We start from the raw sequence: 16,764 nt of genomic DNA, 5'->3' as shown, positions 1-16,764 counted from the left end.
AGCAAGTGACCTCAGACACCCACTTTTGTACTTTAAAGAGCCAAGCACATAAAACACAAAAGTAACTAAACAAAGTTACTTTTTTTAAAAAACAGGGTTACCCTTAGCCGGTCTCCCGAGTGCTGAGATGACAGGTGTATGTCACCACACCTGATGGCCCTTTCCAGAGAAGGGTAAAGACACATACACACACAGCTTATTCAGAAATACACAGGCTTTTATTCAACTAAAGGACAGAGACAAAGTGCCCCAATAAAACAGGAATTACTGTGATGATGTGGGCCAAAGATGATGTGGGCTCCTAATGACCATGAGTGGAAGGCTATGTAGTTTGAGGCATGGAGGAGGCTAACCCTCAGCTTCATTTCAAGCACCATGGCAGGGGGTGGGGAAGGTGGGGGGCAAGAGCACCTCCAACAGTTTGACAGTTCACTTAAGACCCTAGCAAAAAGTTCACCCACAGTTTAGCTCTCCAAAGAGAGGCAACTGAAGAAACACACCCCATGCAAAGTCCCCTGAATTACAATCATGAACCGAATAACATCTCCAGGGCAATAGTGAATAGAAAACCCAAGTATTTTTATTGAAACACAAACATTCTTTTTTTATTAACGGAGTGGCCTCGTATAAATTATATAATTTTCTGGGGCTCTTTTCCAACAGTAAATGAGAAATGAGGCATTTAAAAAATTATGGTATTCCTTTTAGGAACAAAACCAGCAACTGACCCTATATAGGTTGCTGAAGCGAAGATTAGCACATAATATAAGTGGAAAGACAAGATTGTAAGACAATCTTGTTTCTAATTCAGATAAAAAAATCTGCAAAAAAGATAAACTCACTAGAAGATGACCTGAGATGAAGTTATAATAAATGCTAATCTCAATCACAAAATTGAGAGATAATTAATTTGATAATTATCTGTTGCTTCTCTTCTCCAGGGTCTCAGTAGGTCTGTTTAAATCTCTTACAAAGCCATAGCTGCACACATTTGTAAAACGGTTCTCCAGCCCTGCAGAAAAGGAAGAAATAATGTGTAGCTCTGATTGTGAATAAAGCTACAGGGCCTACAAGACCCAGCCAAGCCATTGATGGGGAATCTGGGGATCTTCACATCGTTCTTTATTCCATTTCTTACAATGAAACACACAAAATGTGTAACAAAATAACCTTTCCAGAACAACACATGTTTGCATTTTCAAACCAACCTCAGTACTCTTGTTTACTTTCAGAAGAAAACAGACAGTCCAGACCAAAAAATAAAATAAAACAAAAAATACTCCTTCAACGTAAAAGCATACCATCCATTCCAAGGGTAGTCAGTGACAGACAACTGGAACTTTTCTCTTCAAACTTTATGTTTTTACCACAAAGTATTAATTTATAAAACATAAAATGCATAAACACTATCTTTTAAAAAATACAGAAACCAATATAATCTATTTAGACATTTTATATAAAGATCAAATATGTTTTGTTAAAAATTTGGAGGTTTTCTCATAAATACTCGTATTCTCATAAATAGTATAGGTCTGACAAAATCTTTATCTTCCATTCGCCCATGCCATGGGGGAAGTTTTTAAGGTGTAATAATTAAATCCCATTGAATGGACTATATTTCAGCTATCATTTTTTAGTAAAACATTTTTTCATTCCTCTCTGTCTGGAGGCCAGGAAATATTTTCATGGGATTGGTAGCATTCTAAGAGTTGCACTCTGGCTTCTTTTCGGTGATAAAGATAAAATAACAATCAGCCACCCCAATCCTTCTACTAACATAGCAAATCTGCCCTCGGAGCCCAGTTAAGAACTTTATTGCCTCATTTCAGCACTGTTTCCCTAAGTGCTCGCCTTACAGCCCCTCAAAACGCTCTACAAATGAGAACTCCGGCATCAGGGCAGCGGTGCCCTGGACTGGTGCTGACCACCGGCCCTGTGAGGTTCACAGGTGCAAGTGGAGTCAGTTCACCAGTCTGTAGAATTGAACTTTCTTAACCCTTAATTCCCCGACCAACACTTAATAAAATGTACATGCTTTAGAAAAATGCTGCTGCCAGCAATTCTCACTTATTCCCAGCCATGTTTTTAAAATGCCTTCTGAAAGCGGAAATCCTTCAGGCGAGGAGACACGGCTTTGCCACCAGAGCTTTGCTGTGACTTCTAGTCTATTGTGATGCCTACTTATCCCATTTGTAGAAATAAGGGGTCTCAAACTGTTTCAAGAATTCCCAAGGATCCGAAGCATGCAAATCATTGGCAAATTAATGTTTGTTGGTCCCCAACCTAACTTTCTTTGTACTTTATAACCTGCAAAGCCAGGTCAGAGGTGGTCCTAGATGGCCAGCCGGTGGAGTCCTGGTGGTGTTCGAGTCCTTGCCCTTCAGAACTCTGGTGAAAGTCATGTTTTGTAACCCCGGTGGGCAGTGACTTTGTGAGTACTGGGTTCTAAGGAAGGTATGGCTACAGGTTGCACAACCTGAGACTCAAGAGTTGGGTCAAGTTTGGTTCTAGCTCTGCCCATCCAAGGTGACTATCCTGTACGAGCCACCCTTATCCTACCCTCTCATCCCCTCCATGTCTGATATGGAACACTCAGCAGCCCCAGATGCCCATCAACTTAAGGAACTTTAAAAAGCCCTTATGGAGACTTTCTTTTTAGCCTCCATCCCTAGCAGAACTCACCTCATGTAACAAGGAATGTGAGCAGGAATACACAGTAAAAACCACCTCAGTAGAATTCACCCTGGAGAGCTAGCTAAAGAGGACCATGTCTCTGCTACATAAAGCAGCTTGCTGTACCCTCTATTTCTTTTTTAGTTCTGGATACTGAAGCCTTTTGGAGTCTGCTGCTGCTGCTGCTGCTGCTGCTGCTGTTGTTGTTGTTGTTGTTTTTAGTTCTTCATCCCTAAGCCTTTGTCTTCATGGAATCAGGGAAATGGTCTCTCCTGAAGAATCCTAAATAAAGACTTGTAATGTCTTTTGAGGCCAGTTAGTTTCTGAAGCTTCCCAATTAGGATCTATAATTCTCAACAGCTAATAAGTTAGGGGATGCTATTTACAACCCCCAAGGAGCTGATCAGGGCTACCCTGCTTAACATTAAACATAAATAAATAAAAAGGAGTTGCTCCCTGTTCAGCAGACTTCCATTTCAGTTAATGCACCCTTGTGGGAAAGTGCTGTCTATCCCCAAAGGATAATCATGTGGCTTGTGTGAGTGTGTAGAGCTCTTTAATCGTCTTGGAGGACTGCTGGATTTTAGCTCCTTCAGGCCAAGTGACATCTGAAAAAAAAAAAAAACAAAAAGACAAATAGTGTCTGCCCTACACTGAGCTGAGCTCCCACCCACCCAAGGATATCAATAATGCACACTTGGATGTCATGGAAGACTTTGATGGTGCCCACCTACTCAGATGGGCAAATTCTCTAGAAATTCAGAGGAACACAACTCTCCAGGGTAGCATCTTGGATAAGTGGCAGGACTGAGATCTGAACTCAGTGCCCACAGCCATGTTCCTGTGCTACCCTGAGCTGGAAGGCCTGGTTGCTTTCCAAGATATCCATGAACAAACAAATTAGAATCACAGAACCTAAATCTCTACAGCTGTCTCGAATAAATAACAGGAGAAGTAACCCTTGATAAGATGTCATAAGCTGGAATGGTCAGAATACTGCAATACAGCTAGTGATCACAAGTACAGTTTACAAGTAAATGGCATTAAGCAAGTAATGCACAGACACACAAGAAGAAAACAGAGCACACTCCCTGGATCAGATACCTGAGAGCAGGTAGTGACAAAGACCTAGAGCTCCACTGAAATAACATAGCTGGGCAATGAATGCCTGTACCCTCGCATGGAAGGGCATCCAGTGTAAAAGGAGTTCCTAACTGGCCTAGATAATAAAAAGCCAGAGTCAGATATAGAGGGAAATGCTGAGTGATGAACGAGAAGCAGCAAGCCACAGCACACCTTACCTCCTAAGTGTCTCCACAGAGAAGAGAGTGATTTCCTGTTTCTCCCTGCTTATATCCTGTTTCTGCCCAGCTATATCACTTCCTGTCTGTCTATACAGACCTCCAGAACTCTATAGTTGGCTAGTGACAAGCTCCATTCTCTGATGCCCAGACAGGCTTTATTTGTGCAAGAAAGATAACACCACAATCCGGTAGCAAAAAAACAAGGCTCTCAAATCAGACAGCAATACCTAAATTATTACTCCATCCCAGCATACCCCTGAAGGCCAGCCATGACATCTCATCTCCCTTGGTCTTGTTTCTCTTCTCTGAAATGATAAAATATCTTCCCTCAAGAATGTGAGGAGGATCACAATTTTCAGCAATAATAAAATTAGTAAGTGGCTGCCATTTATAGAACACTAAGAGCTCTTACTTGGTATAGAGTACCAATTGGTACTTAGCCCTCAGCATGTAACAACCACTTCATCTCTCCAACCCCTGCGTGAGGCAAGCCTATGGGGATGGTACAGATGGAGAGCTTCCCCAGGTCACCCCATGAGAAATGGCAGGAACCAAGCTCAGTTTTGTCTGATGTAAGAAAATACTCTCCATCACATGTTCTGGCAACAATTCGAAGCTTCTTGCTTTCTTCTTAACGCATCCCAAGAGCCAAGAACAGCACCCGGTACACAGTGAACATGATACAGTAATGAAGTCCATGGCTAGATAATATTTCAGGTGTTCTCATATGCTCTTCAGTAAGCATTTTGCATAGACTCAGTATTTCATTTCATGCTCACTGTGCTCTCACTGTTATCCCGATTCACAGTTGATGGGTGGACTGGAGGCTTAGGAAGGTTATCCAAAGCCACACAGTGAATGAAAAAGCCTAGACAGACACTCAAATCTGGGTGCTTCAAAGCCAGATTTTCTTTGAGCAGAGCTGCTATCAGCATAAGCTTTCTTACATGCCCAATACTGTGCCCACTGTATAGGAGACATCCCACAGCACAGTGTATGTATACCTAATCCCTTTCAGTCAGCTGCTCGAAGGTAAAGCTCATTGAATATATTAAAGTTTCAGGTGAAAATGTTTTTAAACACTATCCAATATCCCTATGTCAGATAAAAATGGCTGTTTTCAGTTACTTACCTTTCTTTAGCTTCTTTTTAAAAAATTACAGCTAGTGTAAAGTGTGAAACAATAAAGGTTGTTAGGCACTTGGAGCTCACAGGGTGAATCATGTGAGTCTCACAAATGCCTGTCCAACAATTTTTCTTTGACCACATCTGTTGTGAAACCATGTTCCCTCCAACATTCAGGAAAGGTTAGTGTGGCAATATGGAGTCTGCTACCCACATGATTAGCAAAAGGGAAATCCTATTTTCTCAAGTTTAGCAGTAGCCCCAGGCTAGGTTATGTCTAGCCTGCCCCCTAACACCGTATGGCTTCTGGACACAACAGCATTGGCCTTTCTTCCTGACAAGATGTACTCAAAAGGCAGGGCCTGAGGGAGTTATCAACCACTCGGGTCCTGTAAGCACTCTTGTTTTCCTCTAATGCCCTAGAATTAAAAACAAAAACAAAAAAGCAAACAAAAAATCTTTCTTCATTGTATCTTTCAAGTCATTTTTAGCCAGCCTCCCTACACAACCAGAAGCCAAGAGAAGTAATATATGTACTAAATGAGGTCTGCTTTCAATTTACAAGTAACTTGAGAAACTACAACTTAGAAATGTAGGACTTTGAACCATGAGAATCTTCTCAGTATCATTTGGCTATGAAATAACTACTTGGGCTTTTTAATATAAAGGATGGAGGGATGTTCATATTTAAAACATGATATAAAAATTACTAAATGAACATAAAAATGACACAGTGTGTTACCGGGGACTCAGAAAACTCATTTTGATTTTGAGACCACAAGATCACATGGTACTAAGCCGGGCGTTAGTGGCACACGCCTTTAATCCCAGCACTCGGAAGGCAGAGGCAGGCAGATCTCTGTGAGTTCAAGGCCAGCCTGGTCCCAGAGCGAGTGCCAGGATAGGCTCCAAAGCTACACAGAGAAACCCTGTCTCGAAAAAAAAAAAAAAAAAAAAAAAAAAAAAAAAAAAAAAAAAAAAAAAAAAAAAAAAATCACATGGCACTGCATAGGATGAAATGGTTTTGTAAATTTAACACCTCCTGTAATTTGTTACCAGGAGGAAGAGCCTAAATGAGTCGTGAAGGATTACAGTAAATGTGTGTGTGTTTGGGAGACACTTAAAATAGAAATTATAAAACTCTGAAAAGTCACTGTTGGAGTTCACATTTGTCAAAAGCTTCCTGATCTCTGGGGATCTGGCTGGAGATTGGCCACCTATGACAATGAGTTCAAAATTTTATGAGAAAAACTCATCAGCATAATTCTAATGAGTCTCAGGCTTTGTTGTGAGAAATGAGAAAGTCTGTGGTCTCACCCTAAAGAACATTAAGAAAACATTACTAACAGGAAATTGAAAAAGTAATAAGTGTTAGAATGATGAGAACAACTTTTTTTTCTGATTGGGCAGATAGATAAGCGTAGCGTGCAAGTCTCAAAATACATTTAATTTTGCCACAACAATGGACATTTGCTTCACATGAAAAAAACCAGATGAATCATCCTGGGTCGTGGACCTGGGTGATGATAGACAGATGCATCTCTAACAGCACTTCCAGTGGCTTCACTCCCCACCCTTCCTTTTCCTTGGAGGTTTGCTTTGCTGTTTATCCTCATTTAAATTCAGCTTTACAGCCTGATGCACTCACTGGGTATAAACACAGAACCAGGGGGTGCTAAATATGCATAGCACTTTCTTGAGCAATTGCCAAATATTCTCTTCACCTGTTCCCATTGAATACAAACCTATTTCAATAAAGGGTGTATTAAGAATATTGGAGATCACTGTCATTGATCCCCAATTTGTTTTTATTTGTTTGTTTGACTGATTGTGTTTTGGGTTTGTGTGGTCTTTTTTTTTTTTTTGAGGAGTGTTATTTTTTGTTTTTGTTTGTTGCTATAGTTATTTCTTTCTCCTTTTTTGATGAGTTAGAAAATAGATAGCTCTTAGATGGAAGGCTTTGTTGTAGGATGTTTCCTGGCTATGAGTCAAGGTGTTCTTTGAAGCAATAAATAGCTTCAATCTGATTTAGTCACTTAATCTGGCAGCAACTAATAGAAACAGAAATGCTTTCCCTAATTCTAATTTTTTGTTAGTGGTGGTTGATTTTTGGGGGGCTGTTATTAAAACTTGTCTTGAGGAAAGCCAGGTGAAGACTGACAAGGTTGGTCCTTGTGCAAAGTGAGGGCTTCACCACAGTTATGATGCTCTTTGAGAGGAAAACAGGAATTATGTTTGCAATTCTGCAGTATGACCAGTACTGGAGAAAATGAAAACAACCCATAGTTTAATTTGTAAAGCAGCTGAAAGCAGAATCAATGACAAAAAAATCTTCCTGCTTATCATTAAGAATTTGCCATCATTTGGTTTGTAGATAGTTCTACTAGAGGATAGTGTAAAGAATATGTTAACACCACTGAAGAGAATCAGACATGAAAGTGTTAGTTCAATTTTATACATATTTCCTCATTCCCCAACTTAACTAATATTCAAATAAATACTCAAAGAAAAAATAATGTAGGGAGGTAGAAATTAAATTCCAGGCTATATAGTGTAAGGGAATTCGTTTGCTTTCGGGAGGATTCACTTTTGCCCTTGTAATAAGTAACTATTGTTGTTTGTAATAACTAGCTTTGTTTGTTTGTACAAACAAAGCCTGCCTGAAGATCAGAGACTAGAACTTGTCACTAGCTAGCCATAAAGGTCTGGAGGTCTATACAGACAGACAGAAAGTGAGATGGCTGGACAGAGATAGGGTATAAGCAGGAAGAAACAGGAACTCACATTCTTTTCTGCAGGGAAGCTAATGAGGTAAAAATGGCTTTGGTTTACTCCTTCTTCTCTCTGATCCCAGCATTTTCATCTATGTCTTACTCCAGGTTTTTATTATTTAGACTAATTAGAACTCCATTTACAAACTATGAATCAAAATGTACTTTTAAAAAATCCCTATTATGATTCTAGAGATAAGAAATAGGGGTCTCTTTTATAAGGACAGTAGTTCTATTCATGTGGAGTCTGCCATCTTGACTTGCCTTCTTCCTGAAAACTCACCTCCAAATACAACCATGTTGACTAAGTGTCATTGTGACCTGTTGGGGAGCTGTGCAGATGTGCTACAGAAATGCCCCACTGAACTTTGGCAATAGAAGAGGTGATGTCTTGCAAAAATCATCTCCCTCCTCTCCTGCCTTCATTGTCCCACTTTCTAGAGGAGTGATGCGAGTAAGCCCAGCACCATGGGGAAAACCATGAACCCTCTAAGATCCAAACTTCCCCAGTATGCTTTTCAGTGCAGGACAGCTATACATCTGACACAGCTCTAAAGCTTTACTAACTATGGGAATCTATATTTTGTGCAGAAAGACTGCATTTCCTGGGCACTGGCTTATATCCAACATTCGCTCTAAGAATAGACCACAAAAGCCTATGATGATTCCTTGTTTCTGACTTGAATGTAACATCATTGGTGTAAGTTTAATTTAAACATTTGATTAGATAATGGATCGACTTTTTTTCTAGCACTGTTTGCTAGCCCTTGATTGTAGACCCAAAATAAAAGAAAAATAGCAAATCTCATAACCATACATATATATATATATATATATATATATGTAAATACAAATTTTATGATACATCTTATTTTTTTAATTAAAAAAAAATCCCTGCCTGCTGAATGTGAAGCTCCACCACAACCACGAGTGTGTGTGGGGGGGTGTGACACACACACACACTCACACACTGCTCATGCCACAAGGGGTGCTCTAGCACAAGGTTTCACATTGCTCAGACCCATGCAACTGAGTCTAGAGAAGTGCACATCCTGGCCCCCTCCAGCAGCGGATGAGCACCCCCTAACAATGACATAGAGTATGCACACTCTTTGCTCCCCCCAGTCATACTCTTTCTTTGTCTCTGTCTCCTCTCATTTCAAAATCTGTAGAAGCTATAGTCGATAAATTTAAAGGGCAAAAATCTCACTCAAGTACTTTAACCTTGAGGTAAGGAGAAAACTCCCAGGTCACCCTGAGAGAAAGGAAAATATGTAGAATTCCAGAGTTCTCTGTGTCTAATTTCATTGTGGAGTTCTATGTTTTGGAACTGTCTAGCAGCTTTGCAGAGGCCTCTTCCATGTATTCCGAATGCAGTCAAGTCTTTCCTTTGGAACACATCTTTATAATACCTTCCTCCCGAAGACAGGAAACCCTTCATTATGCTTTGTGGAAGGCTACTGCTTTTAGTGGTGACCTATTGTCATGCTGATATTAGGATATTAAAAGAATTTGAAGCTATGTGGTGGCACACATCTGTAATCACAACTCTTGGGAAACTGGGGCGGGGCAGAAAGATTGCAAGTTCATGGCCACACAAGAACAGAAACAAAAATAAGTTCTGAATGAGCATTTTGCTGAGCACTCGGCTGCTAGGTAAAACCGTGTTGAATGCTTTGCACACCTCGTTTCATTTTGGACTTGTAATGATATTATGAAGCGATTTTTCCCAGTTTATGGAGGAGCAGACTGAGATTTAGAGGCAAAGCCATTCACTAGCTCTCCTAGGAAGAGGGGCATTTGTTTCCACCATATACATCTTAAACTCACTAAGAGAATTACCCTTTAATGGATCTAAGATGATTTTAGAGGAGGAGATTGTCTTTACTGTTTTGCTGTATGTATGGCATCCATGTCCATTCACACTGTTCTTGGCAGACCATTACAGAATGCGCTAGCGTACAGATCCCTATGCCCCCAGTGCTGTGCCTTTGTCTGTGTGCTTCTGTGTTCCTAAAGTTGAAGCCAAACCTTTTAACATCCAATGGGGTTTTCATTCTGGCAGTTAAAGACATCAGTTAGGAGGGTATTCCTATTTGGAATATACCTATAACATCCACAATAGAAGAATTAAAACGAACACATTCAAGCACGTTCTCACAGCTTCTTATTAAAATGTGTGTCTTTGAAGTTGTTTGGCCTGAGATCCCTGGCCTTGGCAATGCCACCTCTGGCCACACTGCCAAAACAGACATTTCGAATCAGCCACAGGACCTTACAAACACAGGAACTTCTAGTCTTCCAGGAGGCTGGTGCCAGAGCCTGGACAAAGAGTCCTATTCACTGCTCACATGTCTTCCTCTGTCTGTTCCCTCCATGCCTTTATCTGTTTTCTCCCTCCCTGGCTTTGCCTCCATTTGTTCCCTTCATGCCTTTACAATTCTGATTCAGATTCTCTGTGATTTTCCCTCTTGACACTTGTTCCCCCATCTTGGACAAGGCCAAATGCAAAGAAACACTAAATTATAGCTTGAAAAATAAATTTTGGTGAAAAATTGTGCTATTTTCTTTTCCCCTTAGAATAAATCTCCTGATCAGAGATGCCAAAATAACTCCTGGAAGGTTAGCTTTAGACCTAGGATAACAACAAACTTCAAATTAATTCATCATGTGGAGAAAGGAAACACATTGCTTGAGCAAGGAGAGGTTCACTGTGGTCAGATCAGAAAGAATGGACAAAGTGATGGTGCTTCCATTAGTGTGAGCTCCTCCTAACATCTCAGTTCCTTGTTCAAGGGTGGACAAAATGATGCCACTATTCACAAAAGCTACTTGGCCAAACACCGCTGGGGTGTCACAAATATGAGTAAAGGGTGTGTCTCTGCTAATGCACTGACAGCTCTGAGGAAGTCACTGAGTACAGCATTGACAGGCTTCCTTTTTTTAACAGTATGGCAACAAAATTACTTGTCAGTGTGACATCTGCCATTGCACTGCTTTGGCAGAGTTTAACTGCATATCAGAGACTGGTACAACATGTGGCCCATCAGTTGACTTGTCTGGGTGCCTGGGCCTCTGTGACACCAGCCTAAGACTGCAGCTGATGGCACCTGCTTGTTAACAGTGAATACATTCATTCATATACTTCCCTAATTCAGACTTAATTCATTCCTGTGAGTACCTGTTAGACTGAGGTGCAGGAGGTTGTTGAAACAACAGCCCAAGCAGCTACATGGCCTTTAACTGCTAGATTTGCCACTATCACAAAATAATCTTCATGATGGCATGGTTGGCTACTGAATTAATGATAGTCCCAATTGGATGTAAGCTACTCAAATTATTATTGAAACAGAAGTCTTTTAAATATGTGTGCCAATTAACACTATTCATTTGAATGGTTTTTATTTAGTTGTTCTTATATATAAACTTTATTCCTCAATTGTAGTTAATGCTCTCAGCCCATCCAAGGAAAGAGTCAGGCAGACATGAACAGCAACAACCAAGTAAGTTTCCTGTTAGAGAAACAGGAGCTCTTTTGAGTCACAAATTATCATTATAATACCAGTATGGACCTCAGCCTGGTTAAAGCATTCATCAGAGATGAATCATTACAGGTGGAGAGTCAGGGCAATGACACAGAAGATCATTGCAAACGATGCCTGAGCTATTTGCTGTGGGATTGATGGGGCAATAACTTCACTCAAAAATTTCTAATGTTGCAAGCTAGATATGAAGTAGGCTGCGCTTTGTGATTTGAAGTGGAAGCCAATGAATCAAGCATCCTCTGTGCTAAGGATTCATTGAGGCATTTTGCTTCATACTTGGATGACTTCAGTAGCATCCTAACAACTGATCTGGTCTGTAGTCTTCCACCTCTTGAGAATATTCTGCCCACACTGCCATATTCATACCCAAAAAAATGCTCCATATGAGCCCTCATCCCCAGTCCCTATCAAAACCTATTCATCATCAGGCATGATGACACATACTTAATAATACCTATACTCAGGAGGTTAAGGATGAAGGATCAGGTTTAAGGTAAGCCTGGCTAAATATCAAGTACAAGGCCAGACTGTACAAACTGAGACCCTGTTTCATAAGGGTGCCACCCAAAAAAAATTACCATAAGTTTTCAGCTGGATGAAACATAACCTTTCCAGGTTGACATGTCTCAACCTCCTCTGACTCCAAACTGATCAACTCACCATCCTCATGTCTCTTAACTTTACACTAGTTTCTACTAGGACTTACCTAATCCTAAACTTCACTTAGCCCCTGCATCTTCTGTAGAGTATTCCTGATCCAGACCACCTTTCTCCAATTCATTCAACCCCAATGATCTTGAACACATACCATGTAAACAGAGACATTTTATCACAAAACCCTTACCTGTTCACTTAGTGCTCATTTCTTCATTTGACTAACGGAATCTTTGCATTTGAGATCACATTTACCCTGCCCTGTCCCAGCCACACCTATTTGGAACCATCTACAGCCCGTAAATAAGTACTAGTAGAGAAGAGTCAGCAGCTTCATAATTTAAGGGAGTATGGACTAATTCCAAATATTGGATGGAGTGAGCAGGAATCAGATTCTGTTTGTGTTATTTGTCTTTTGTGTAACCTTTCATCAGGACTTCTCAGCAGCAAATTCTCAGCTTTTGTAAGACGGATATTCAAATTCCCTTAGAAGCTAATTTTAAAAGTATACTTTCTGCCTTTGTCTCCAAACCTTGGTAACCTTGCCAGATTCTGTTTTAATTCCTGACTTAATTGAAATATGTACAGATAAAGGCATTTCTCTTGAATTTCACAAGGCCTTTCATATGAAACACAATTTCCATCAGTAACCACTGAACAGTGGTTAGGAGAATGCAAAGCCTCAGATGTTTGTGACTTGGCTCCTACTATCCCATTGTGGAAACCTCTGTGAACCCCACCTATTGGAGGTATTCTGATTACATGTGTGGAAATGCTAAGAGGAACCAAAGCCAGACTGAGCGTAATAATTCATTAGAGAATTTTTAGATAATATAGAGTATGATCATCTCTACCATTTAACTAACATAAGAAAATTAAAACCAGGGTATTTTGATACCTTGGAGGCTATTACAAAGTTCCCAGAATGCACTGACAAGTGTTTGGCATGCTGTTGTGATACCCATGCCTCTGAAAGGAAGACAACAACAACAACAAAGAAATGTGTAACTTCACCAAAGGCTTCCTGGCTTTACAGGCATCCGGGCCTCATCCCTAATCTCACAGCCAAACTCTATTAAACATCTTCTTCCACTGGGAAATTTCAGATTCCTCTGCCTCTGACACTACTGCTGTCTAATCCATAAGTGATGCTCATACCCAAGTAAAAAGAGGGGAGAGGTGGAAAAGACACATTTTAGCTGCAGCTCAGTGTTGGGGAGTGAGGCTGTTCCTAGAGGAGAGGCTTGTGAGCTGACTGCATTTGCCTTTCTGTTTCTTCTTTCACCCAGTAGTGCATCTCATTACCACAGAGTCAGCACATACTCATGTCAATCATCTGGGGGCCAGATGCCTCTCTTTTCATCACAATGTGTTCCATAGCTGTCATGTGCCATGCCTCACTCTGAGGCATTCTCCCAGGCTACTTACTCCCACAAGCTCCTAAATGTACTGACATCCTGCCTAAAATAATACCCTTCGCCCTGCACTTAAATGCATCTAGCTTCTGCAGCCAATCAGACAAATCAGGAAGGCAAAGGCCTAAGACACTCCAGGTAGCTGAAGTGGGCAGGTCTGCTGCTGAGTTTTCACTGTGCATGTGTAGGCCATCTATATCCAGTATAGACTAGGACAGGAGGCTAATCCCATGTCTCTCTTACAATGCCTGTGGGGGTCACAGGAACTGGCTTTTAACCTAATGTAAGACCACTCATCAATAAAGTACTTAGGCATTATGATCTATTGATGTGGACTCCTCCTGACCTTGCTTGCACTGATGGGACATGTTCATTGCTGTCACTATAAGGCAGACATTACATGCTTGTTCAGGATACCTGTAAGCCTGCAGCTCCATAAGGGATGGCTGCCCACTTCCACAATAATTGCTTGACCTTCATCAGCATCCACTGACAAATGCCACTGATACCTGATAGTTGCACAGCTTCTGCATTTTTGCCATCCCACGGGACTGCTGTGTTAGAAGCAATGACAGATGGGGGAGGGGCTCTCCAAAACTATCTGCCCAAGTGCTGTAGTTTGGTGGTTCTCCTACTGTCCCACTTACATCTGGAATCCTGAGTCCCTAAACCCTAAAGCCATTCACTAAAAAATCATTTGCTGAGAAACCTGTTCAAAGTCCTGTGTGAGTACCGTGCAGTAGAAAATACTATCATTTGTGAACTTGGTGCATAGGGAGTTTGTCATCCAGTGGAAAATTACAGACAGGATGTGGAGCATTGTCTACAATGCATGTTTACACCATTATCAGTTCTTGATTTTTTTTAAATAAGATAGTTGTCTCTTCCCTTGGTGAAGTCAGTGCATGTATAGCTTTTTCTTCTTTAAATGCTCATGCCCTAATATGTACTCCATGCCCTTAAGCCCTGACCTGCTTATAGATCCTGAATGAGCTCCTGATAACATTCTTCATGACAAAGACACAATTCAGTCTTCATTTATGCAAGCAGACCCAGAATTCAGCTGGCTCCTCACCTTCAGGCCTATCTCTTGCAGATTATTGGGACCATTCCACTGATGCCTAACCCAGGGCCAACGAGTCAAGCAGCAAGTGGCACTCAGGGCCTTCAAGTACAGCCTATCACACCCCAGCTCCTAACCAATGCCCAGGGCCAGATCATTGCCACAGTCATCGGAAACCAGATCTTGCCTGTGATCAACACCCAGGGAATCACCCTGTCCCCCATCAAGCCAGGCCAGCAGGTAAGGGTCCCACACCAAGGTCCCAATTCACTTCTCCTATCCTCTTTTCTCTTCTTTGCTGTCAATGTAAAGTAAGTTTTGCATTACAAAACATTTAATAGTTTCACTAAACTCAGTGTGTCAATACTTATAAAATGACACATTGATTTATTTCCCACTCTTAGCAAATATAAGTGATAGCATGAATATCTAACATAAAACCAGGAGCATATTACATTATAACAGACACTGTAACCAAAAATCAGTTACAATGTTTCCTTCTTAATATAGACCCAATATATTTTTTGTTTGGTTTGGTTTGTTTTTTGTTTTTTGTTTTTTTTTTTTTAAGTAGAATCAAAAAGAAACCCGGACTACTTTTGCTTAACTATAAATGGAAAAAAATTGTTAAATACAAAGTAATCCCAAACTGAAGCTCTACTGCAACCACTATGTACAAATGAAGAAATGAAATATAGGCAGTTCTATTCACTAAATTATTAGTGAATTATTTAGTAATTTCACTAAAACTCTGATGTACTTTTTCAATCAAATACCAATTGATCTTTTCCCTATGTGTTTATGCTAGACATCAAGCATGTAGCATGAAAAAAAGAAAGATGTGATCTGTGATCTTCATGGAGATTTGGGTTGGCTAGTGCCTTCAATAAGGATTTTTGATAATCTATAACAAGACTGAACTAAATGCTAGCCAAGAAATGAAGATATGCTTTCTAATCAAGTTGTTTATGATGTTATATGGGAAATGGACTTTTATATAAGTAGAGCCCCTCTCCAGTAAAGCAGAGAAGGCCCTACAACAGTAGAAGGCATAAGAACAGATGAGGAAAATGAATTAGTAATACTCCAAGAAGTAGGAACAGTAAGCACAAAAGGAAAGAAGGCATGCTGAGGGACCAGGGAGCATAGAACAGGTTGGAAACAGTTGTGTTTGGGGTGTATAATCAAAGCATAAGTTTTATCTATTTGTGATCTTGAAGATGTCACATGCCAACTTCCTGCTCAAATTTTCTCATTTGCAAAAATGAAATGAGATGAGGATAACAGAATCTATCTCAAAGAGCGTGTGTAAGGGTTAGCGGGTTAGAATTGTGCTTGGCATATAGCAAACTACAGTCCAGTTACAATATGACTGAGGTGGTGCCTCCTCTGCTGCTGGTAGCAGTGAAGATGCCACCCTGGGAACTGTAAGAGGTGGGTGTTACATAGGAAGGAATTATGTGCTCAGCTTTTTCCCCTCAGAAAATAAATCTGATAGTGGCATGGACGTTGAACTGAAATGATAAAATTTTCATCATAAACCACTATTTAGGGGACAATAGTGAAGCCCAAACAAGCATTATTGAGCACACCTACTGGACACCAGCTGACAATAGGAGTCTAAGTCATTTACTGTAACTGAAAAGTAAAGGAGACACCTAGAAATAGCCCAAAGAACAGGAAAGGGAGAAAGACCCAGGAACTGTCTGGAAAATACCAGCTCTTAAAGAGAACAGGAGAGGAAGGGACAAAGTTTTGATGGACAAGTGGTAGAGAAACCTGGAGTGAGGCTACCTAGCACAAGAATGACAAAACAGTAAGACCCAGGCAGGCATCAAATGCTACAGAGAAGATACCAGAAGATACGTTTTAAAGTATAGGTCAATTCGGTTTTAAGCACTTTGAGTCAAAGTTGAGCAGGGCTAAGAGCCAGTTTTAAGGACTGGGTGAACACTGATAAAAGAAAGATGGTGGAAAGGAATGTGAAGGCTAGCCGCCAGTGTGTAGCTCGGTGTGGTAGTTTGAAAGAAAATGGCCTCCAAAAGGAGTGGCACTATTAGTCTGTGTGGCATTGTTGGAGGAAGTGTGTCATTGTGGGGGTGGGCTTTGAGGTCTACTTTGCTCAAGCTTCACTCAGACTAACAGTCAGTCAACTTCCTGTTGCCTGCAAGATGTAGGACTCTCAGCTCCAGTACCAAGTCTGCCTGCATGCCG

At 40.7% G+C, this 16,764-nt stretch overlaps 1 protein-coding gene across 1 annotated transcript in view; it reads left to right on the top strand.

Annotated features, from left to right (window-relative positions):
* Pou6f2 (POU class 6 homeobox 2) overlaps positions 1-16,764 on the top strand; it is a 492,516-nt gene that overhangs the window by 455,097 nt on the left and 20,655 nt on the right. Inside the window, exon 7 of the mRNA XM_027409383.2 lies at positions 14,584-14,790. Coding sequence (XP_027265184.2) covers positions 14,584-14,790 — 207 coding nt within the window. The remainder of the gene's footprint in view (positions 1-14,583; positions 14,791-16,764) is intronic.

The sequence above is a fragment of the Cricetulus griseus genome, chromosome 3 (assembly GCF_003668045.3).
Source record: "Cricetulus griseus strain 17A/GY chromosome 3, alternate assembly CriGri-PICRH-1.0, whole genome shotgun sequence".
NCBI lineage: Eukaryota > Metazoa > Chordata > Mammalia > Rodentia > Cricetidae > Cricetulus > Cricetulus griseus.
Note: the sequence above shows the minus strand (reverse complement) of the source record. Positions and strands in the feature narration are given on the sequence as shown.